The following is a 24,746-nucleotide window of genomic DNA, read 5'->3' as shown; positions in this document are numbered from 1 at the left end:
TTAGGGGTGAAAAACCTCCATTAATAAAGCTTCATATACAAGGTCGAAGAGTTAATCCTTAAGCATAATTAAATCTTATATGTATAAGAGCTCTGTTTCTTACAAAGCATTATCATGCATTATCTCATTTGATCCTGACAACTCTGTGAACAGAATGATGTTCTCTTCACATCTGCAAAGTAGTTTTAAGTTTATAAAGACGTTTCCCTTAAAAGAATCCTGTCAGGTTGTATCAATCAATCAGTCAATCTATAATTGAGATCTGCTACATGCTCAGACCCTGTTAGCTTGTTTGGTTGATTCACACTTTTACATGGAGGATGCTAGGGAGTTGCTTCTAAGATTATAATGGTATGTCTGTGTGTGTATGTGTATAGGAAGTGAATCAGAAACTGTGGAGCAGGTGTATATCTTCTGTAACTGGCTTTGTTCAGTTTTCTACTTGGTCAAAGAAAGGCTGTTAGTTTGGAGGTGGTAAAAAAGCTTTGTCTACATTAGCACCATTCTTTTGCCTCAGTTGATCTTTTAGTGATTCTTTTGCTCCCAGCATCTGGTAAAATCGTGCAAGGGAGTTTGGAAGGGAAGGGAGCTGGAGGAAATAAGACTGTTTTCAAGCAGGAGATGGCGATTGGTCTCTCTTGAAAGAAGAGATTCTATGAGAAGAAACTAAGGAGAGAGAGTATCACAGGCATGAGAAATGATCAGAGCCAAATCATAGAATCTAGAGACTGAACATTGTGAGTTAGGGACAGAGAGAAGAAATGTTGACTGTATTACAAAATGTGGCTAGAAGGTGTTTGGGGCCAGATTGTGTGGGAAACCAAAGGCTTTGTATTTACTCTGGAGGCAAAAGGAAGCCCCTAGAATTGGTTGAGTGGAGGAATTACATAGTCACAATATGACTTTGGAATCAGTATTATTATCCCCATTTTTCAGTTGAGGAAATAGGGCAAGAGAGGTTATTCACTTTCCCACAATCACCCAGGTAATAAATGTCTGCGTCAATATTTGGATCCACATTAAAACATTCTAGGTCCCATGCCATTCCTAATACATCACAATATCTCTTTACTATAGCTTGCTACCCTGTGAGATAAGTAGGGAGCTTATTAGTTTACATGTAGGGAAGCTGAGAATCAGAGAGATTAAGTAAAATTAACCATGGTCAAATAGGCTACTGCCAAGCCAGTCAACATTTTACAAAGAAGAAAACTGAAGACCAAACTAGAAAACCAGCTTTTCTAAGATTACAGAGCTAGTAAATGGCAAAGCTTAGACTGCCCAAGAGAGAATTGAGCTGTTTGGAGAAGTAGGAGGTTCCCACTTCCAAGAGGTCTTCAAGTCGAGGCTGGAAAATGATGTCCTGCATATTACAATGGGGATGTTTTTTCAGGAGTGGCTTGCCATGGCCAGTGAAGTTTCTTTCAATTTTCTATTCCTGTGATTCTGTGACTCAAGACTCAGATCCTCTAGATTTCTTTCCAATACACAGGATTGCAGAGATCAGCAATTGGATTTCACTGTGCTGATTGCAATGGAAATGGGAGTTTGGGACTAATCCTTGTAAATAACAGAGATTCTTTAAAGAAGATAACAAAAGGTCTATAGATAGCACTGAGAAAGGAATGCACAAGAGAAGGCTAATTTAATGTTTTATGGAATTGACTCATGCAAACTAACATATCATCTTGGCATAAACTCTGGGGAAACTAATATTATTCTTCCACATAAGAAAATCCATTTTTATTTTTAAAAAACATTCAAAAGGAGATTGTATAGAAGAACAAAAGGCTGATGGAGATACCAAATATCTCCAATAGATAATGTTGAGAAGTGTCATTCTTCAGAGTGCTCAAGGCATTTCATAGATTGAGCTCCATTTATCTTTGCAACAGTCTCCTGAGGGAAGAGATGGGAGAAACACAGCCAGAGCACAAATGTGATTGGGGAAAAGTAAAGAAACAAAGGAAGGCAGATAAAAGGCACCTGTAAGGTATACAGGAAAAACAGTGGCTTTAGTGGTTAAATGGAATTGGGACAACAGCTTCCAGGCCCCTAATGACAAGGGGGAACATAACCCATAGGTATTCAATCTGATAGTTTGTCACTTAATTAGCTATGGAACCTTGGACAAGGCACTTACAGATGATAATTCTGAGGCCCAGAATGGATGGATGGATGAATGAATGAAGCATTTATTGTTTACTATGTACAAAGCATATGCAAAATGCTGGGGATAAGAACAGAAAAATAAGACGATTCTCACATTCCAATAGGGAAGATAACACTGGTAAAATCCTATTAATTTCTAATGTTGAACCTTTTGATGATGTCAGGGACTTTGGGAGCAAGAACTTGGGCCAGTTGGTGGGGATGGCCCCTTCTTCACAAGAGTCACTTCCTTAGATAGTGCCTATGGGAACTGGGCCAGTGACCTGAGGAGATGGTGTTGTTCCCAGGACTCTTGTGCCTCTCTGCTTGTTGGTAGCAATTGGTCAGCAGGTGTTTCTGGTGGTTATGAGGAAGGTGGGATTTACTCTACAATATCTAATTTGATTATGTGTTATTATGTGCAGATCTAACCATGTCACCTCCTCACTCAATAAACTCTGATGGTTTCCTATTACTTTCAGGACCAAATATTAAATCCTGTTTGGCTTTTAAAACCCTTCACAAATGAGCAGAACCAGGAGATCATTATACACTTCAACAACGATATTGTATGAGGATGTATTCTGATGGAAGTGGATTTCTTTGACAAAGAGACCTAACTCTGTTTCAATTGATGAATGATGGAGAAGCAGCTACATCCAAAGAAAAAACACTGGGAAATGAATGTGAACTATTTACATTTTGGTTTTTCTTCCCGGGTTATTTTTACCTTTTGAGTCCAATTCTCCCTGTGCAACAAGAAAACTGTTCAGTTCTGCAAACATATGTTATATCTAGGATATACTGCAACATATGTAACATATATAGGACGGCTTGCCATCCAGGGGAGGGGGTGGAGGGAGGGAGGGGAAAAATCGGAACAGAAGCGAGTGCAAGGGATAATGTTGTAAAAAAATTACCCTGGCATGGATTCTGTCAATAAAAAGTTATTATAAAATTAAATTAAATTAAATTAAAATTTTAAAAAAACCCTTCACAGTCTACCTCCTTTCTATCTTTCTAATCTTCTTACATTTCAGGACCTCTACATATTCTATGATCTAGCAGCAACGGGCTCTTTACTATCCCTCACACATAACATTCCATCTCTGAACTGGCTGTTCCCCAAGCCTGGAATCTCCTCTCTCCTTTCTGCCTCTTGGTTTCCTGACTTCCTTCAGTTCTCAATTAAAATTCTACTTTTTTCAGCAAGTCCTTCCTGACCTCCCTTAATTCTAATGATTTTCTTCTGAAATTACGTGTTATTTACACTGTATAAATAGTACATATGTCATCTGCAAAGTGCCCCTTTAAAGTGTGAGTTCCTTGAGGTCAGGGTCTATTTTTGCCTTTCTTTTCACTCCCAATACTTAGCACTTAAATGCTTATTCACTGACTTTTTAAAAAAGGATTAATATTTCATGATACTCCAAATTTCTCATTTTGATCCCTCTCTCTTCCCTTGGAGAATGCATAGACAAAAAGCATTTTTTTTTTGTTTCTATGAAGTAGCCTATAGAACCAGCTGCAAACTCAATCTGGATTGTTCTAAGAGGAGACCACCGCCCCATAGTAACCAAGAATGATACCAAGATGAGCTCTCACAGGGGGAATTTTAAGACCTTTTCTTGGGTGACAGAGGGAGAACTGTAATGATCCATAGATTGGGTTTAATGCTTCCCCACCCCCCACTCAACAATCAGGACTGAATGGGAGGTGAAATCATAAAGCTCTTAACCTTTCTCCCATCTCAACTGTATTTTTTAATGTAGTCTTTAAAATCTGTTCTCAGAAAAGAACCTGTTATCAGTTTATACATTAAGACAAATTCAAAGTCAAACAAGTTGCCTCTCCGAAGGGTATTTGCATTCAAGTTAGATCTCTAATCATGAAATAGACAAATCTATTTCCTACTTATAGGAATGGACGGCAGAGGGGAGAAGGTGGGAGAGCTCTTAGGAGAAAACAAACTTTCCCAGACTCTGAAATTACCTTTGGACAGCTATCATATAGTTGTACAAATTGCCTGGCAGGGGATAAGGGACGATAACTGTGCTGGTAGAAATCAAGGGAGTGGGGCTCTTCAATGCTCTGCCTATTGATCTGTCTTCATTTTGCTATTCAATTCATTTTCCCCTTGCATAGCTCATCATGTTTAGAATGACATAGCTACACAATCTTCAATAGCTCCCTTCGTGAAAAAATTAACAAAAAAAACAAAACAAAACAAAACAAATAAACAGTGGACCAGGGGTCAGGGATATATGGATTGCAGTTTCACTTTTGTTACTCACTAGCTATGACACAGGGGAAAAAGTGAATCCAATCCTCTAGAACTATTTTTCTCATCTGTAAGGAATGGATAGGATGAAAGGAACTGGATTAAGAGATTGCCAAATCCCTGAGGACAAGGGCTGGATTTGAAATTAGAGGCTGTTACTTAACTTCTGCTGCCATTTTGAGTCTGTTCTTAGCTGGGAAAATGAAGGAGTTGAGATGGATGGCCAGCTTCTAAGCTACACCTCCTGAGAATTAATTGTGAAAATTTTAATCTGAGCATATATACCTTGGAAATGGGCAGATACCATAAATCAAGGCTTGATGTTATTGTTTTATTGATTGTCTAAATTTAAGGGAGTGATGGAGATAATGTTGATGATGCAGATTAAAATTAAAATTGTGCCTTGTACATCCTTGGGGTCTTTAACATCTCCATAGCTCATAGCTATTCTCTGCACCTGCTTTCCCCCTTCCTTCTTTACTTCTTGAATTCCGGTCTTGAAAACTCAACTTAATGCCTTTTCCTTCATAGGAAGAAAGGAAACAAACATTTAATAACACCTACAATGTGCCAGACACTGTGTTCAAAGCTTTCCAATTATTATCTCACTTGATCCTCAAGATAGCCTTATTCTTCTCCTATGTTTACAGAGGAGGAAACTGAGGCAGACAGCGATAAGTGGTTCACCCAGAGCCAATGTCTGAGGCAGAATTTAAACTCAAGCCCTTATGACTCCAGATCATGACTGAGCCACCAAATAGCCCCTAGACATTTTCTAACCTGCTCCCATCGTGGTAATGACCTCTCCACACATAAGGTACCTTTGTGTGTACTTCTTGAATGCTTTTTTTTTCTGAAATAGTTTATATTATAATTATGTGTTTGTGTCTAATCCTCCTACTTGAGAGTGAGGATGAATTTGTATATTTGTGTCTTTTCCCAACCTAGTTCCAGTATTTAGCTGATACTTGTGGAAATGATATGAAATGAAATGAATCTAATTGAAAACACTTTGGAGCTCTAAGTTCTGTAATGACTTGACTTTCTTGAGCATCTAATCATAGCTGTGAAGAAAGTTTTGGAATCTAGATCCAAATTCCCATATTGTTCTTTAAACTACAGTGTCTTCATTGTGCTTAGCACAGTGCCTGGCACATAGTAGGTATTTAATAAATACTTATTTATCGAGTTTACTTCTCTGAGCCTCAGTTTCCCTTCCCCCTCTGTAAAATGAAAAAAGTGGACAGGATGATCTTTAAACTCTGTTTCATTTTTAAATAACACCACTCTGGGTCACTCCCATCCCGGGTAATTATGATTTATGGGACCAGAAAACAAAGGAGCAATCACTGGGGCAACGGCACTCATTACAGTTCCAGGAGCAAAGGTCATTATGCACTTAGAATGGAAAGGAGGGGGAGGAAAATGAATAGAATGAAAAGGGAAATTAATGGGCTCCATTTTCCAGACAGCTGCAGGTGCAGTTTGGCAGACAGAGAGAAAATGGAGAATTCATAGGATTGGAGATGGTGGCCACCCATTAGACTTTCACAAGCAAAGAAAAATCATAGTGGCTTTATTGCAGGAGATAAAATGGGAACAAAGTTGGCCCTCCATCCTATCCATAGTGGAGGACACCAAATAGGATGATTTGAAAGCCCCCAATATACTCCTTGCATCTTCCTAAATATTTCCTTTTCCTCTCCTTTTAGACCCACTTAATATTACCGTCTGACATTCTTATCCTAAATCAAAGAATCGCTGAAGCCATGGAGTTGTCTGAAATTTAGCTAATCCAGCCTCCCTCCTGGTGCAGAGATCTAACCTGTAAAATTGGGTCTGAGAACTGATGAGAACTCACTACTTTAGGAAGAAAAGCTAAAATGATGATGATGATGATGATGATAGCATTTCTACAGTGCTTTAAGGTTTGCAAAATACTTTACAAATATTATTTCATTTTCTTCTCATAACAACTTAAGGAAGTAGGTGCTATTATTATCCATCCCTATTTTACTGATGAGGAAACTGAAGCAGAAAGAGATCAAATGACTTGTCCAAGATCTCACAGCTAGCAAGTGTCCTTCCTCACTCAAGACCCAGCCCTCTATCCATTGCAACACCTAACTGCCTCCATAATATCCTTCTGAATAAAATAAATAGATGTCCTTGATTTTGTGTTTAATCCACAGTTAAATTATGCAAAATCCTAAGGAGAGAGCACTCAAGTCAGAGTGCTGAATTTCAATTTAAATTCTTCCTCAGATACTGATTATCTGTGTCATTCTAGGCAAGTCACTTAGAACTCTCAGCCTCAGTTTCCTCATTTGGAAATCTGATCATTAATAGAGGGGATGTGAATAAGGTAATGGATATAGCACTTTGCAAACATTAGTGTGCTACATAAATGTGGACTTTTAGTATTTTTTCAGGGAGCTGCCTTTTTACCCCTCACCTCAATGCTTGCATCAGGCTCCTGCTGGATCTCTCTGCTTCAGGGCTCTCCCCATTCCTGCCTATCCCTATCCCTATTACATATGTGGGGGTGTGTGTGTGGGTGTGTATGTCCGAAGTATAGATCTGGACTCAGATGTTTACTAGATGTGTGACTGTGGGGAGGTCATTTGAAAACTCATCCTCAGTTTTCTCATCTGTAAAAATTAAAAGGATAATATTACCTGCCTTCCCAGAACTGTTATGAGGAGAAAATGCAATGATGTTGGTAAAGCACCCTGTCTATATGATCTCCCTCATTAGAAAATAAATTCCTTGTGAGGAGATTGCTTCATTCATTCTATCTCCATCTTCAGTGACTGGCAGAATGCCTAGCTTATTAAATGCTTGTTGACTGAGTTTGCAAACCACTTAGCTTTCCAGGGTCTCAATTTCTTCAACTCTAAAAGGAAAGGATTGAATTATATGATTTCAAAGATCCTTTGCCTCTCAGAGATCATATAACCTCATGGCTTGAAGATTTTGGTGGGCTGGAACAACAAATTGTCACTATGATGTTGAATGAAATGGTAATGTTTAATCTGGTGAAAAGAAGACTGGATAGGGTCTTCAAGTATTATTTATAAGTCTGTCATGTGGAATTAGTTGCATTAGATTTGTGTTTTGCTGAGCCCTAGAGAGGAAAAAAAATTTAAGGTAGAATGAGTAGAAGCTGTAAAGAGACAAATTAAGACCTGAAGTCAGAAGGACCTTTCTAATCTCTAAAGTTAACCTATTCTGGTTTAACCAAAATGGTGTGCCTTGGGAGATGGGTATTGATTTTCTTCTAGCAAAGGTCTTCAAGCAAAAGCTATGTGTTCACCTTTCAACAGAGTGAGCCAGGTATAGTGTTGAATCTAGAATTCAGGAATACCAGTTTCAAATGTGGCCTCAAGCACTTAGTAGTTGCGTAATCCTGGCCAAGTTACTTAGTCTCTAAGTGAGAAACACTTCCCCATCTGTAAAATGGGGATAATAATAGCCCCTGTCTCCCAAAGCTGTTAAGAAGATAAAAGTGATTGGTTATGTTTAAAATATTATATGAATAAATTCTACTTGTATTTATCACTATTCTAAAGATAAGATTGTTGTTCAAGTATGGGAGGGACAAAATGGTGTCTAAGGATATTGCCAACTCTTAGATTCCTTGTCAACCAAAAAAAAAGCTCATTTGATTAGGTTGCATTAATAGATATAGTATATAGAACTGATAGACCAAATGCATTCTATTATAAAATATTTAGTTTTGGATGACATATTTTTGGAAGGATGATAGTAAGCTAGATCATGGGCAAGGAGGGTGATCAGATAATAAAGGAACTCAAAACCATGGAGAAGGTGTTTAATTTGAAGATGAGAGGATGTAAGTTTTGAGATAATATTGTGGAAGAAAAACGGGATTTGCTCTGACGTTCACCACTTTTGGTGAATTCACTTCAGGCAAATCACTTTACTCTTTCCATCTTTACTTTTAATACTTAGAGAGGGCAGAACTTGACAATATGATCTCTGAGATCTCTAATTTTAGAACTTATCTATGTTGCTAAGTATTTCAAAGGTTGTAATTTAAAAAATGAATTAAATTACTTGACCCCCAGAGAGCAGAATGAGGACTAATGGATGGAAGTGATGGGAAAGCAGATTATAGTTCAATGTAAAAATTTTTTAATAATTGCTTTTTTATAATTCTTAATGATTAAATCTGTCTAAAATTAGAATAGGTTTCTTTGGGAAATGGTCCATTCCCAGTCACTGAAAGCCTTCAGGCAGAGTTGGATGATCATTGGTTGGGTTTATTGTAGAAGAGTTTAATGCTTCATGTATGAGCTAGACTAGAAAACCTCCAGGACAATTCCAAGCCTTAGATCCATATGCTTTTGGACCAATATTGAAAAGGTCCTTTAAAAGTACAAATGTTATCTAACAGAATTGTAGAGTCCTGAAACTATTGGGCTGATGCACTGAAGTCGGAACTGCTGAGCGCTTGAGGCTAACTACTGATTGGACAATACTCTATGGGCATATGCTTGGAAAATGGTCCTTTCCACTATCTGTACTGGCTCAATGATTGGTGTATAAAGGATTGTAGGAGGGACTAGGGAGTGGAGTAAAACTAGCCAGGGTCACACACATTCTTGGTAGTAGATGAGGGAGAAGGCGGTTGAGGAAAATCTGCTTCCACCCTGTTCAACCCTGCATCTGGGGACCAAGAATAAAGACTGAGGACTTTTGCTTATCCTGACTCCAGCTGATTCTGGGGCATCCTGGGTGTTAGTGTAGTCGTTACACAGAATAAAAATATTACATTATTGCTGCCCATTGGTATTATAGCACAAATAATTTTGTCAAATCATTACTGTCTTTTATCCTTTTACCCATCAATGCCCTAGAAATGGGCTATCAAAACTTTTTATCAAATGCCTGTTAACTATGCTAGAGTTCTAAGATTAGGAAAGATGAGTCACTGTCCAGAGTTCTAATTGGAGACAATTTAAGAAACATGAGTCACTGTCTAGAATTGAGAGTTCTACACAATCCAGGCAACCCAAAGACATTAGTTACTAGGTATCAGAATTGTAGAGAATGAGGAGGATAAAGTCAAATGATATAAAGAGATAAAATTGATTTTAACTTCCCATAATTTTTCATTAGACCAGTCTTGCTACCCCATGAAATACCCAGATACTTCAAAAAGGGGGATTTTAGCTTTGTTTTAGACTGTACCAGGAACCCCTCCATGTAGAATTAGCATCCTGAGCTGTATTTTAAAGAAAAGGAAGAAGGATACTTAAGCAGAGGCAATGTCAGGTTTGGAAAAAAGAAGTGTGGCAGGGCAGGATTAAGGGATGATCTTTGTGCATACAAATAAGATTTCATGATATAAAACATCTTTATTTCAAGAGCTAACTCTAGTTGTAACTCCCCTATTAGGGAACTCCTAACCCCCAGTGACTCCAGCCATATTGCTCCATATTGAAAGGTGGAAACCTTTCAGTTCCTGTAGAACCTATTGGGCTTTTGTGATGGGCTTTTGGCCTAGGAGAAGAAATTTCTATACCAAGATATATAATTAGTCCAATAATAGGGCCCAGAATGGTTAAGGGATTGGCCTAAGATGGCTTGCATTTGAAATTAGATTCTCTGGTCCCAGATCTAGCTGTCTTTCCAAGCTGCCTCTTTAGATCCCTTATAATTTATAAACAAAACCAAAAACAAACCAAAACAAAAACAAACAAACAAACAAAAACTATTAAAGGACCTTATTATCTCACCTGGGACTATAGGGCATCCAACAGAGTCACTGTATAGCCCAATTTCCCTTCTTCCTCACTTCTTTCTACCCAGGGAGAGGAATGTGCCCAGATAGCCCCAATCCCCTAGTCCACATGTTCTACCTCAGGAGTGAAAACAGGAGTTGTGAGTAGATGGGAGATATTTCTGCCCGGGGCCAAGATGGGTTGCTCTGCCTCCCTGGAAAAGACTTTGTCCCTCAGGAAGCAGGGAAAATCTCCCAAGAACTGGTTCTACAGGCTAAGTTCACTCACAGGTCACATACCTTCTGGCTATGTATAAATAATGTTAAAAAAAAATTTAAAGCCATTTTAATTCTTTTTAGTCATCCCTGAAGTTGTAGATAGGTGAGAAGGGTTTTTGAGATGAAAAAGGTTTCCAAGCTAGTTTCAAAAGAGCATCACAGGGGCAGGAGGAAGGGATGGTCATTTGCTTTCCATTTCCAGCCCTTGAGACTCAATCTTTTAAAAACCTTCCCAGTCTTGCCTAGGATTTACTCATGATGCTGACTCAACCTTGAGTTTCTTTTTTTCTCAGAATTATGCAGGGGCATTGGTTCAACTTGAGTTATTTCACTTTTCCCTTGGCTATCCTCAGATTTCCAACTGTCATATTATAACCCCACACTGGGTAAAGGTAAGGATTTATTGAATAAATGAATGAGTGCATGGGTTTATAGAATGAATGAATCATAGGATCATAAAGTATCAGAACAGAAAGGCACCTTAAAGTGTATCTAGTCCAACTCATTTATTTTATAGATGAAGGAAGTAGGGACTTGGAGAAGAGAATGAATAAAGAAGCAAAATGTTCCATCTTGGGCTACAAAGAAGGAGGCCTAGATGTTGTAGCAGCCTTGAAGCAGATTATTTAGGGCAATCTAAGATGGCAGAGTAGAGAAATTACTCAACAGAGCTCTCTCAACATTCTCCTCCAAGACAATTTAAAATAATGCTTCAAATTGAATTCTGGAGTGTCATAGCCAACAAAAAAGGTCAAAAATGAGACATTCTTCCAGTCCATTGCAATTTAGAAGGTCAAAAGGAGAGCTCTGTGACATTGGGGAGAAGATTTACCCAAAGCCCAGATATATAAAATAACCAGTGGTGGGATCAGGGGATGATGACAGAAGAGCAACAGCTTGGAGTACTCTTAAGCCAGAGATGGTAAAGGGACCTGTTAACTAGTCAGAAAAGGATTACAGGGGACAGCTGTATGCACTGGATGCAGGACCATATGCAATTTGGCAACTCCACTGTCTATACCCATTTCTGGATTGTAGTGAAGGGGGGACCCTGAAACTCTGAAAATCCTTAAAGGAGAAAATCTCCTTCAACTCTGCCTCAGTGAGGGACAAATAGTTTCATCCTTGTGATTTGGGTGGGGTCGGCTCAGTCCTGAAACTCACTGAATTCAATTCAAATTCCAGCTCAAGAGGAAACCTAGCTAGGAGCCAGCTTGGGATTCCACCCACGAGAACCCTTCTGCTTGTAGCCAAAACCCCCATTATAAAAAACCCTGTCTTTGCAGAGGTTCCAAACATGCCATGCTATGCCATGTTTGGGATGCCAAGGGCCTCTGTCCACAGGAATACTCCCTCAATGCCATCCTTTCTTTACCCTCACCTGTTTCCTAAGCAGATTTTATGCCTCTCTGTCAGAATTTCTAACCTTACTTCCAATCCCCAAAATAAGCCTCTTTCATCAATCTAGGTTTTTGGGTCTGTAAATTCCTCTACAGAGAACCTCTGTGCCATCAGAAGGAAGTCCCCAAAACTTCCTAACCTTGAGCTGAATCCCAAAAAGTTACAGGGGAGCCAAACCTCTCCATTTGGTTCTCCAAACCTCTCCATTTGGTTCTCCGAACCCCAACCCTGCCACTAGACTTTATCATTTAACTCCCTGACCACCAGAAACTCTAATTTCATTTTGGTTCCCTAAATCTAAACCTTATCAAGAGTTCAAGCATGGAGAGGAGTTATTTTGTCAAAAGGGAACACCTTCTGTCACAAGGATTCAGGGATCCTGAGAAATAGTATCACTTATGACCCTAATGAAACAGGTCTTATTTCTGGTTCCAAGGGATCAAGATCCCTTCCTGGATAAGGATCAGAGTAAAGATCAGAAAAGCAAGTGACCATTTTCTTGGATCACACTGCCCTGTGAGACATGAATGGGCATTTGTTGGGTTCCCATAGTTGTAAAAATTAAATTGGAGAAATTAAACTTAAATTAGAAAACTGAAACTCCCAGGGACATTGATGGGTGGTCAGAGTGGAGGCTATCTCCCCCCAAAAGAATGTAAGAATGCAAGCTCCTTAGGTGCAGGGACTGGGTTTTTGTGATGGGGTGATGATCTGAGATTTAAAAGAACTTTTTTTTGTTCTTTGCCCATAGCTTTGCATTGTTGAAGCTCCCGTGGTGCATTCACATTCTTGGGAAGGACAAGACTACAAGTCTTTTTCCTGGTTGAGCAAATATCTTTGTTTTGAACTTTTTTTTTTACCTGGCAGAAAATTCCCAAATAATCCCTGAAGAGCCAGGATGGGTGGGGGCTATATTTTAGGGTCTACATAAACTTGCTGAGAACTGTTCATTTCTGTACACCCTTGCTTCTTTGACCCTATTTTAGTCAACACTGGGTGTATCCTTTCTCATGAGAAAGCAATAAATTCCTTTTTGCCTCTCCTAAGACAAGTTTCTGATTGTTTAATTGGCAGGGGGCAGTGATCCTTACCACACAACCCCAAAATTTCAAACTCCAAGAACTACCTCTGAAAACAGCCATTAAAAAACCTGAAGCTTGAAACTATATTCCTCCTTACCATAAGCTAAAAACAGAGCCTAACTTTAACATGAAGTTAAAAATCAAGAAACAACATGGAAAAAATGGGCAACCAACAAAACAAAACAAAAAAAACTAAATAACCTAACTCTTTCCGGGTGACAGGGAAGATCAAAACACAAATCAGAAAAAGATGATGAAGTCAAAACAGTTACATACAAACATCTCAAAGGAAAAAATGTAACAAACACAAACCCAACAAAAATAATTTTAAAACAAAATTTAAGAATGGTAAAGGAAAATATTAAGTAAAGAAATGAGAACAAAGGAAGGAAAATACAAAAAGACCATTAATAGCTTGATAAATGAAGAGGCACAAAAATAATGAAGAAAATTATATCTCAAAAATATTATTTGCCAAATGGAAAAGTGCATTGAAGAAAATAATAGTGGGAGATCTCAACTTTCCCCTCTCATAGCTAGACAATTCTAACCATAAAATAAATCAGAAAGAAATTAAGGAAATGAATAAAATTTTAGAATAGTTAGATATGATAAAATCTCTGGAGAACACTCAATGGGAATAGAAAGGAATATATTTTTTCCTCAGCTATACATGGCACCTTCACAAAAAACTGACCATGTATTATTAGGTCATAAAAACCTCACAACATGAGGCAAAAAAAAAAAAAGCAGAAATATTAAATGTACGCTTTTCAGACCACATTGCAATAAAATCCACATTCAATAAGGTCCATGGAGGCATAAATTAAAAATTAATTGGAAACAAAATAATCTAATCCTAAAGAATTAGTGGTCCAAAGGAACAAGTCATAGAAATAATTAATAATTTTATTAAAGAGAATGACAGCAATTAGACAACATTCTATTATTTGTGGAATATAACCAAAGCAGTACTTGGAGGAAAAATTATGTTTTTAGATGTGTACATTAGTAAAAGAGAAAAAGAGAGAAAGAGAGAGAGAGAGAGAGAGAGAACAAATCAGTGAGTTAGATATGCAATTAAAAAAATAGAATAAATTTTAAAACCCCAGTTAAATACTAAAATGGAACTCTTGAAAATCAAAGGAAAGAGTTATGAAATTGAAAGTTTAAAAAAATGAACTGATAAAATAAAACTAGGAGCTCCTTTTATTTTTAAAAATCCAACAAATAAATAAACCTTTGGCTTATTTGATTTTAAAAAGAAGAAAATCAAATTGCAAGTATGAAAAATGAAAAAGGATAATACAGCAGCAATGAAGATGAACTTAAAGCAATTATTAGGAGTTATTTTGCCCACTTATATGCCAGTAAAAGTAACAATTTAAGTGAAATAGATGAATATTTACAAAAATATAAATTGCCTAGATTAAAAAAAGAAGAAAATAGAATATTTAAACAACTTTACTAGAAAGGAAAAGAGAAAGAAAGAGAGAGAGAAAGAAAGAAATAGAGAAAGAAAAACAAAGAGAAAGAAAGAAAAAACTAAATAAGCCATCAGTGAGCTCCCTAAGAAAAAATTCCCAGGATCAGATTGATTTACAAGTGAAATCTACCAAACACTTAAGGAATAATTAAGTCCATTTTATATAAATTATTTGACAAAGTAAAGAAGGAGTGTTATCAAATTCCTTTTATCATACAAATGTGGTTTTGATCCCTAAGCCAGGAATATCAAAAACAGAGAAAGAAAACCACAGACCAATTTCCTTAACATTACTGCAAAAAAATTAGATTAAAATGTTAAAAAATTATAGCAATATATCACAAAGATCATACACCTTGACCAAAAGGAACTTACACCAGGAATACAGCACTGGTTCAATATTAGGAAAATCATCAACATAACTGACCATACCAATAACAAAAATCATGATTATAATCAATAGATACAGAAAAGATCTTCTGAAGACCTTCAACACCCATTCCCATAAAAAAGACTAAAAAGCATAGGGATAAATGGCGTCTTTCTTAAAATAATAGGTAGCATCTACCTAAAATCAAGAGCCAGCATTATCTGTAATGAAGATAAATGATCAGGACTGAAGCAAGGATGCTCATTATCACCTAATTACTAACTTTAGCAATAAGACAAAAGAGAAAGAAAGAAATTAAAAGAATAGAAATAGCCATAAGGAAACTAAATCATTACTTTTGCTGATGATATGATGGTGTACTTAAAAGAACTCTAGAGAATCAACTAAAAAACTAGTTGAAACAATTAATAACTTTAGAAAAGTTGCAAGAAATAAAATAAACCTACATAAATCATTAGCATTTCTATAAATGAGTAGCAAAATCCAGCAGCAAGTGATAGAAAAAGAAATTCCATTTAAAACAATTGCAAACAATAAAAAATCCATGGACATCTACTTGCCAAGATAAATCCAAGGACTATATCAACACAATTACAAAATTCTCTTCACACAAATACAGATCTAAATAAAGGGAGAAATATTCATTGCTAATGGGTAACCTAAGCCAATAAAATAAAAATGATAATTCTACCTAAGTTAGTTTACTTATTTGTGTCATATCAATCAAACTACCAAGAAATTATTTTATAGAACTAGAAAAATAATAACAAAATCCATCTGGAAGAATAAATGGTCAGGAATATCAAGGGAATCAAAAATGTGAAGGAAAGTGACTTGGGAGTACCACATTGCAAACTATATTATAAAGCAGTAATTATGAAAATAATCTAGTACTGGTAAGTACTCTATAGTGGTGAGCCAGTGGAATAGATGACATGATACACAGCAGTAAATTACCTCCATGGTCTAATATTTTGGTTTATCAAACCCAAAGCTTTGGGGATAAAAATTTACCATTTGACAAAAATTGCTAGGAAAATTAGAAAGCAGTTTGGCAGAAATTTAGCATCATTTCATACCACATACCAAAGTAAGGCCAAAATAAATAAATGATTTAGCTATAAAGGGTATTATAATAAGTAAATTAGAGGAGCATGGAAAAATATGCCTGCTAGATCTAAGATGAAGGAAAAAGTTTATGACCAAATAAGAAATAGATAAGATCACAAAAAATAAAATGGATAATTTTGCTGACATGAAATTTAAAAGCTTTTGCACAAACAAAACTAATGAAGTCAAAATTATAGGAAATGGGGTAGAGTGGGTTCAGGGAGGTCAGAAAATTCACAGCAAGTATCTCTAATAAAAGCTTAATTTTCAAATACAGAGGGAATTCTCTATTCTCAGTTGATAAATGGTCAAAAAAAGGGTAAAAATTCAGAGGCAATTCTCAATTGATAAATGGTCCAAAAAAAATGAACAGGCAGTTTTCAGAAGAAGAAACCAAAGCTTTCAATAGTCACATTTTAAAATGCTTTAAATCACCAGTAATGAAAGAAATGTAACTCTGAGGTATCAACTCATACTATCATATTGGCTAAAATGACAAAAAAAAAAAGAAGATAAATTCTAGAGGGGATTTGGAAAACTTGGCATACAAAATACACTGTTGGTGGAGTTGTGAATCTAATCATTTTGAAGAACATTTTGTAATTATACCCAAAGGAGTATAAAACATAGCCTTTGACCCTACAAAATCATTATTCTGTTTATATCCCAAAGACATCAAAGAAATGGGAAAAAGACCTATTTGTGATGACAAAGAATTGGAAATTGAGAGAATGCCCATCAACTGGGGAATGACCGAGCGTGTTATGTTCTATGATTGTGATGGAATACTACTTTGCAGTAAAATATGATAAGCAAGACGATTTCAGAAAATAGACTTTTATGAGCACATACAAAGTAAAGTGAACAGAGTCAGGAGAAAATTACAAACTAGAAAGCAAATGAGAAACATTCTGTTCCTATTGATAGACTTGCTTTGAGTTTCTAGCCTATCAAGAAATAGCAAAAAATTTCTTTCTTCTTTTATACTAAGAAAAGCAGGGAAGATACCCAGGCTACTCGCTGCAAGCCAGCCATCTTTTCGCCCCCTGTTGTTGCTCCCAGACATGGGAAGATCATGACATTTACTCACGGGCAGAAACAAGGAAGAGCAGAGGTCTCATTTTTCCCACCATGGTCTCTTGCTTTCTCACCAAGGTGCCTCAAACCTGGGCAGGATGTCAGTCTGTCAAAGTTGCTGTTAGCCTGTTAAATCCACTCCAGACAAATGGGCCCACTCTCCCTCTTTTCACTTCCCTCTCTACTCTGCCCTCCCCTTGCCCCAGATGTACTCTCCTGAGAGGCTGGACTTTACCCATCCACCCCACCTTCTCCCCATGAGTACTTCTTGGCTTCCTCCTTCCTGCTATCTGATTCCAGTTATAAACATATATGATGCAGAGAGAATTACATGTAACTGAAGAGTTTGGGTGTTTCCCTCTCGGACTGGAAAGCTGCAGAGTGTGGTACAAAGTATCATTTCTCTTCTCTTGCTTCCTAATGTGCCTACCTGCAGGAAATGGCTCATGGAGCCACAGAGGAGGCGATACAAGTAAGGGAAGAAATTAATGACTCATTCTGTAATCCAGCTCTTCACGAAGCACTTTCTGTGTTTATGAGTAGAAGTAGGAGCTAAGGATAAGAGGAAGAAAAGGTGCTTGTTTTACTGACAACAAAAAAGGAAAAGAACCATTTCTTACGTGACTTTTTCTCTGCTTCTACCTTAGGGTATAAAGGAGCTATTTCTCCATCCAGGGATCTGTAGAGATTTTCCATTAATAGGTCCAAAGAAATTGTTATGCATCATATAAAAATGCAATGATTCACATGCATGTGACACAGGTTTAGGTGCTTGGATATTGCATTAGCCCCAGGGACAAGAGAGAATCTCTCAGGAGCTCATTCGTGGGCTACCTACAAGAAGGCCCGGTGCTGTTTTATTACTCAAAAATACATTTTAGTGTTTAATTTGTCCACATGATGGCACTGTACCCAAACCACCAGAGTGATTGCAACCGAGTCCAATTGGTGTTCTTGAAGGGGGCTGAGAAGGGGATAGGGGAAGGGGTTAATGATGAGAAGAGCTAAAAATCCACACTGGCCTGATTCTGAATCTAGACTGAGGGGTGATGAAATATGGCTCTGAATTATTGGAAAATTATAGGATAGTCTATGATTTTTACCCAGACCCACATCTGGAACTTCCCTTCTTATTAAACAAGTCACATGTACTCTTTAGAATACAACCACTCAGTTCTCTGTGGACTTATATTCACTTATATATTATATATTCAATTAAACGTATATTAAATTCACTGTGTTTCTAGGTACTATCCCTCCCTTCAACCATTAGTATTCCTCCAAAATCAGTATAACATCTACTTCATATGTGTAAGTTAGGAATGTGCTCAACACATAGTAGATATTTAATAAATGTTTACTGAGTAAATGAATAAAGATGATAATAGTATCTGCTTTACTAATTTGGAGAGACCAGGGATCCCCTCTGTTCTCAACAGGGGCAAAATACCATTTTAGAATGTATTAAGGCATGAAAAATCTATTAAATCTATTAAATGCTTACTGGGTGTCAAGCATTGTACTAAGGGCTGAAGATATAAAAAGAAAAAGTTAAATAGTCCTTATTCTCAAGGAACTCACATTCTAATGTGGAAAGGCAGCATATGTCGGAAGTTTCACCTATGTAGAATGGAAAGATATATTGGTTATACAGGATAGCCATATCTGGATAGGTAGGTGCCAGGACTGGAAGGAAGAAGAAAATTTGGAATTGGGAATAATTATTTTTAATTTCTTTAAAAAATAGAAAAAGGATGCTCAAGAGATAAAAAAAATTTCTTGTTATTAACTATTAAGTATGTGAACTGGAATTGAAATCAGAGAAATTACTACTGCTTTCTTCTTTTTCCCTTTTGTTGGTTGGTTGAAATATTGATCAAATCCAGGACCATGTGCAATACTTTTAATCTGTTGCTGTGTTGACACTGGCTGGTCTGATGCTGGTTGCTGACTCAGCCAGCCCATGGCAGAAATGAAACAGGATGCTATAAAAGTTCTTCCCCCATTCAGTAACCAATTTATTGCAAGAATGAGGTCCCAGATATTGGTAGTGAACAATAGGTTAGAACCACTTCTGTTTGCCTTAGTTTCTTCATGTATAAAATTGGAATGTGCTATGCAGTGCCTGGCACTTAGCAAATAATTTTTTATTAAATGAATAGGGATGATAAAAACATCTATCTCATTGGGTTGTTGACAAACTCAAATGAGATAAGGCATGTAAATCATTTTGCAAACTTTTAAGTAAATAAGCATCTGTTATTATTGCTATGATTGAGAATATACAATAATATCTGTTATGATTTCAGCATTTCCAAAACGACAGCAGACAGGACTAAATCCTTAGACTGCTATTTTGTGCATCCATCACATTCTTATAAATAATTAGGGGAATCAGCCATTCCAGGGTCATGACTTATCTAAGAAGGGTTCACAGTACCTTCCAGATCTTTAAGTATATCAGAGACAGGAGAAGCAAAATAAACTGCTTCCAGATGGGGCAGGATGTCTATCACCTAAGCAGGGGTCCTCAAATTTTTAAAATAGGGGGCCAGTTCACTGTCCCTCAGACTGTTGCAGGGCCGATTATAGTAAAAACAAAAACTTTGTTTTGTGGGCCTTTAAATAAAGAAACTTCATAGCCCTGGGTGAGGGGGACAAATGTCCTCAGCTGCTGCATCTGGCCCTCGGGCCGCAGTTTGAGACCCTGAAAAGTCTTCAAATGGAGAATGAGTGACCATTTATTTGTTGGGAACATTGTCCAGGAACATTTATTTGGATTAAGTCAACAAGTATTTATTTTTTTAACATTTTATTTCTCCCTCCCCCTACAATTACTTGTAAGAACAATTTCTAACGTATTTTTTTAAGTTCCAAATTTTCTTTCACCTTCTTCCCTTTCTACCCTCTTCCAATCATGAGTGACTGGGTTTTAAATTCTTGTTGTAGGATTTGTTTGGCCATAGGCAAATCAATTTCCTTCTGAGTCTCAGTTTCCCTATCTGTAAAATGAGGTGATTGGACCCAAATGACCTATAAGTTCTAAAATCTAGAACTTCATAGCTAGGAGAATTTGAAAGGTGGTATATAATAATGATAGTAGTAATTAACATTTATGTAATATTGTATTGGTTTTCAAAATGTTTTATGTAGTTTATTAAAATTTTATGGCCTATGGTTTTAAATCTAGTTGTTTGCAGCTATATAGATTTGCAAAGTATTTTACACATATTATCTCATTTGATGAACATCCTTGTGAAATGCTATCATTATCCCCATTTTAAAGATAATAATAAAAGGTGAGATTTCTATAGTGCTTACTCAGTCCCAGACACTGTGTCAAGTACTTTACATAGATTATCTCATTTGATTCTCACAACCCTAGGAAGTTAGTACTATTATTATCCACCACTTTATAGATGAGGAACTTGGGGCAGACAGAAGTTACGAGACTTGTCCAGTCAAGAGAGCTCAGTGTCTGAAGGGAGATTTGACTACACATTTTCCCGATCCCAAGTGAGAGAAGAAGGGTGTAAGAAATGGGAGGAATGAATGAATCAGGGGGAAAATGAGGAGGGGAGTCAAAGTTAGAGACAAAGAAAGGCTGCAAAGGGGATCTCAGGCAGGAAATAGCTTGAGATTAGCAGAACAGTTCTGGGAGAGAAGAATGGAGATTAGGGGTGAGGACTGGGTGGAAGAAAATTTAGGTAAAGAGATAGCCAAAAAGGACAAAGGAGAGGATTCAGTTAGAGAAGAGTGTAGACTGATGTGTAGATTTATATTTATAAAATATTAAATAAATGTATATATACTATATTTATACACACAGATATCTTTACATATATATGTGCATATATATCTTCATGTGTGTGTCATGTATATGTATGTATATATACATTGTATACACAGCTATATCTTTACATGTGTGTATACGTATATATCTTTACATATCTGTATATATGTGTATGTATATATACACAAATATATACATATTTATACATACAGATATGGCTTTATATGTATAGTGCTTTATGTATGTGTGTATATATACACATATATGTGTATATATATATACACATATATGTATGTGTGCTTACAGATCTTGTCCTCTGACTCCTACTGTTTGCTTTTTAAAATTTCATAAGCAGCTGATAAATCAGAGTTTCCCCTGCCATTTTTCTTACAGCACAGTTTCTCCCTAGGTCACAGCCTGGGGTAAGGGTGATAGGAAGTCATTCATTTATCCTAAGAATAATCCTGGTACAGGTTACATAACAGTGACCGTTATTCTGTGTTTCTGGTTTTTTATAGTATTTGATATCCTTGTCCTTCGCCTTCTTGGCCCTGGAGGCAAACGGCAGGGCTTTTAAGGATTGGATTATTTTCTGGAAGATATTCTGGGAGGACTTGTAATTCTGCCTTCTAGGAAAGGAGAAAGAGGGTAGGATGGAGGAAGAGGCAGTGCTGAAATAGCCCAGAGGAGCTTTTGCTTTCCTCAGCTCTCCTGACAAAGAAATCAATTGTCGGTGGCAAAGGATGACCCGGCAGGGAAAGAGTTAAGGCTGGACTTATCTGTCCAGCTCCACGGGAGGCTCTGAATTCCTGCCTCCAACTGAACTGCCAGCCAGCCTAGGACACCTGCTAAATTTAGAGAGTTGTGAAGGGTTTCCAGTTGACAGTTGCCCTGCCTCTTGAAGAAGGCACTCTGGAGAGAGAGGTTTCACTCCCTCGCTCCAGCCTCTGATAGTTTTTTGCCAGCCTTCCTGGGGTCCCCCGGCACCTGAATATATGCTTTCCAGACAGCAGAATTACCAAGAGTTCGGGTGAGTGATATTTTTGCTTCTTTCTTTGTCCTGGGTCAGTCCCAGGGCCCACAAGTCCGAGGGGCAGAGGCCGCTTAGGCCCCAAGCAAACATTCCTGATGCCTGAGACCAGCTGTGGGGGATTTCAGATCCCTTTAATAGGCGGTGGGGGAGGGCCAGACTCCCTCAGCAAAATATAGATGTCGTCTGCCTGGGACCTGACGGACTGAGGTGAAAGAAAATCAGTCACTAGTGAACCCTTCCTCTCTAAGATTTGTGTCTAAATCAAAGGTGGTCGGTCCCGAAGGGACCCAGAAGCTCTGGACATTTTCCCGTGGGTGTCTTGGGAGGTCTCTTGGTCACTAACTTCCTTAGCTTTACAATAAATGTACCTTCTTTCTTGGTGAAGGGGAACCATGTTGTTCTTCCTTAAATTGGATTATCCTTAATCTCTCCATTCTAAAGGCCTATGAGGCTCTAACATTACTACCTTCCCCTTGAGGCAAAAATGGTATTATGGAGAAAAGTTCTCCATCATTCATTGATCTTGGAAAAATCAGTGCCTCAATTTCTCTCTCTCTCTCAAGTGAAGAATATTAATACTGATGTGAAATCCTATATGATTGAAAGAAAAGGTGCTGTATAATAAACATGGTGTCAGTAAGAGGGCCTAGCCCAAATCCTAACAGGAGGTGGAATTTTTTTCTTTATTTTTTTTTATTTAAGCTTTTTAGCTTCAAAACATATGCATGAATAATTTTTCAACATAGATCCTTGCAAAACCTTGTGTTCCAAATTTCCCTTCCTTTCCTTCACCCTCTCCCCTAGATGTTAAACATGTTTAAAAAAAATGTTAAATCCAATATATGTATACATATTTATACAATTATTTTGCTGCACAAGAAAAATCAGATCAAAAAGAAAAAAAAATGAGAAAGAAAACAAAATGCAAGCAAACAATAATGAAAAGAGTGAAAATGCTATGTTGTATCCACCCTCACTTCCCACAGTCCTCTCTCTGGGTAGAGATGGCTCTCTTTATCACAGGGTCATTGGGACTGGTCTGAATCATCTCACTGTTGAAAAGAGCCACAGTGGAATTTTTTTCTTGTGTGACCATCCCACTCTTAGCCCTCCAGAGCTTAACTGCACTTTCTAATGTCCTTATGGTTGCTTTATTTTTGTTGCTAACTCCCTAATGGTCCTTTCCCCCCAATTCCCTAGAATTTAACAGGTTGTCATGGCGACCAGCAATGATCCAGAGGAGGAGCAAGTTGTTCCGGATACAGAAGATGGAGCTGACGTGAAGGCTGTGCAGGCCCACTATCTCCGAAGCCCTTCTCCCAGCCAGTGAGTGTACATTCAATGTGGCTCAGTTACATGGGAGTGGACCAGAGACAGGAGGACAAATGGCATCCTAATATCTCCTATAGTGTCCACAAGTGAGGTCAGAGGATAATTATCCATAACCACTAAGGAGGAATGAAGATGGGGTACTGAGGGGGACATCAAGTAGTCTAGATTATAACATGTTAGAACTAAAAGTTGCCTATAGAATGAATATGACTCCATAAATAGTCCCCTTCTGAAATTCAAAAACATCAGACCGTCCTAGTACTAAGGATGGAATAAGGAGTCAGCACACCTGAGTCCTAGTTTAATGAGAATTTCTGGTAAATTGCTTTTATATAAGCTTAGTTTTTTGCATCTGTAAAATAAGAAAAGGGAGTAGGGAATGGGAGAGAGTTGGAAGGTCTGATTTCTAAGATTCCATTTAGTTATAAATTTCTGGGACTCCAAGGAATCCCCAAACTCATTTGGACAGGAACTCAGAGGTCCATCCTGCATTGTAGGAAGGCCCTCCAAAGAACCCAAAACAAGTGGTCATTGGGCTTCTACCTGAGGACTTCCTGTGAATCCATTACTTCCTGGAGCAGCTTATTCTTTTTTTTTTTTTTTGAGACTTCCATGAAATGAGTCAAAGGATATTCCTTCCATTAAATCTAAATCTACCTTACTGTTGAAACTAAAGTTTCAAATAATGAACATTTCATTTCTATCCAGTGCACCTAAGTTTTACCCCATGGCACCAAAGGGGACAACTCTAATTCTCTTTTCTACAGAACTGTTTTTCAAATTCTTGAAGAAAGTGATCAAATCCCTTTAAGGTTTGTGTTCTCTGGGCTAAATATCCTGTTTTTTCAGCTAATCCTCACAGACAATGCTTTTCTATTCTCTCATGATTTTGGTTGTCCTCCTCTAACTAATCTATCTCATCCAGTGCTCCAGATGTGGTCTGACCAGGGCAGAAAATATAGCCAGGGTGCCATTCTGCACACTATTAATGCAGCCTAAGATCATGTTCTTTTTCTTGGCTACCATGTTACACTGTTCATTTACTAGAAGTTGTGGTCCACTAAAAGTCCCAAATCTTTTTCACATGAACTTATTCTATATCTTTTTATGATTTGGATCTCTGTTACAGTGTCTTCCCCCACGGGTGTAACTAAGAAATTTGACTCCTGGGGGAAATTTATTTAGGGGAAGAGGGAAGGGCAGAAACCTGATCATTCTTTTGAATGACTGCATAGACTGAACACTGAGATCATGAAAATAAAGTTTGAAAAAATATGTTGTAAGGTGATTTGAAGGGGCAGGTGTTGAAGAAGAGTTATTTGGCAGAGTGATCTGGTGATTAGGAGTAGGGTGAAGGGAACTTTAAAAAATAATATTTTATTTTTCCCCAATTGCATGTTAAAACAGTTTTTACATTTTAAGTTCCAAATTCTACCCCTCTCTTCTTACAATGATAAGCAATCTAACACAGGTATAACCTGTTCAATCACATAAAACATTTCCTCATTGGTCATTTTGTTGAAGCCTCAAACAAGAAAGAAAGGAAGGAAGGAAGGAAAGAAAAGAAAGGAAAGGAGGAAG

General features: G+C 37.5%; 2 protein-coding genes across 2 annotated transcripts in view; one reads left to right on the top strand and one right to left on the bottom strand.

Annotated features, from left to right (window-relative positions):
- GPA33 (glycoprotein A33) overlaps positions 1-17,189 on the bottom strand; it is a 47,111-nt gene extending 29,922 nt beyond the window's left edge. The window contains exon 1 of the mRNA XM_051999032.1: positions 17,021-17,189. Within this exon, the coding sequence (XP_051854992.1) occupies positions 17,021-17,063 (43 nt within the window). The 5' untranslated portion in view covers positions 17,064-17,189. The remainder of the gene's footprint in view (positions 1-17,020) is intronic.
- Positions 17,190-21,687: 4,498 nt separating this feature from the next.
- STYXL2 (serine/threonine/tyrosine interacting like 2) overlaps positions 21,688-24,746 on the top strand; it is a 34,877-nt gene continuing 31,818 nt past the window's right edge. Inside the window, exons 1-2 of the mRNA XM_051999031.1 lie at positions 21,688-21,830; positions 23,034-23,159. Of these exons, the coding sequence (XP_051854991.1) occupies positions 23,050-23,159 (110 nt within the window). The 5' untranslated portion in view covers positions 21,688-21,830; positions 23,034-23,049. The remainder of the gene's footprint in view (positions 21,831-23,033; positions 23,160-24,746) is intronic.

The sequence above is a fragment of the Antechinus flavipes genome, chromosome 4, assembly GCF_016432865.1.
Source record: "Antechinus flavipes isolate AdamAnt ecotype Samford, QLD, Australia chromosome 4, AdamAnt_v2, whole genome shotgun sequence".
NCBI lineage: Eukaryota > Metazoa > Chordata > Mammalia > Dasyuromorphia > Dasyuridae > Antechinus > Antechinus flavipes.
The sequence above is the reverse complement of the archived record's forward strand: the minus strand, read 5'-3'. Positions and strand labels throughout refer to the sequence as shown.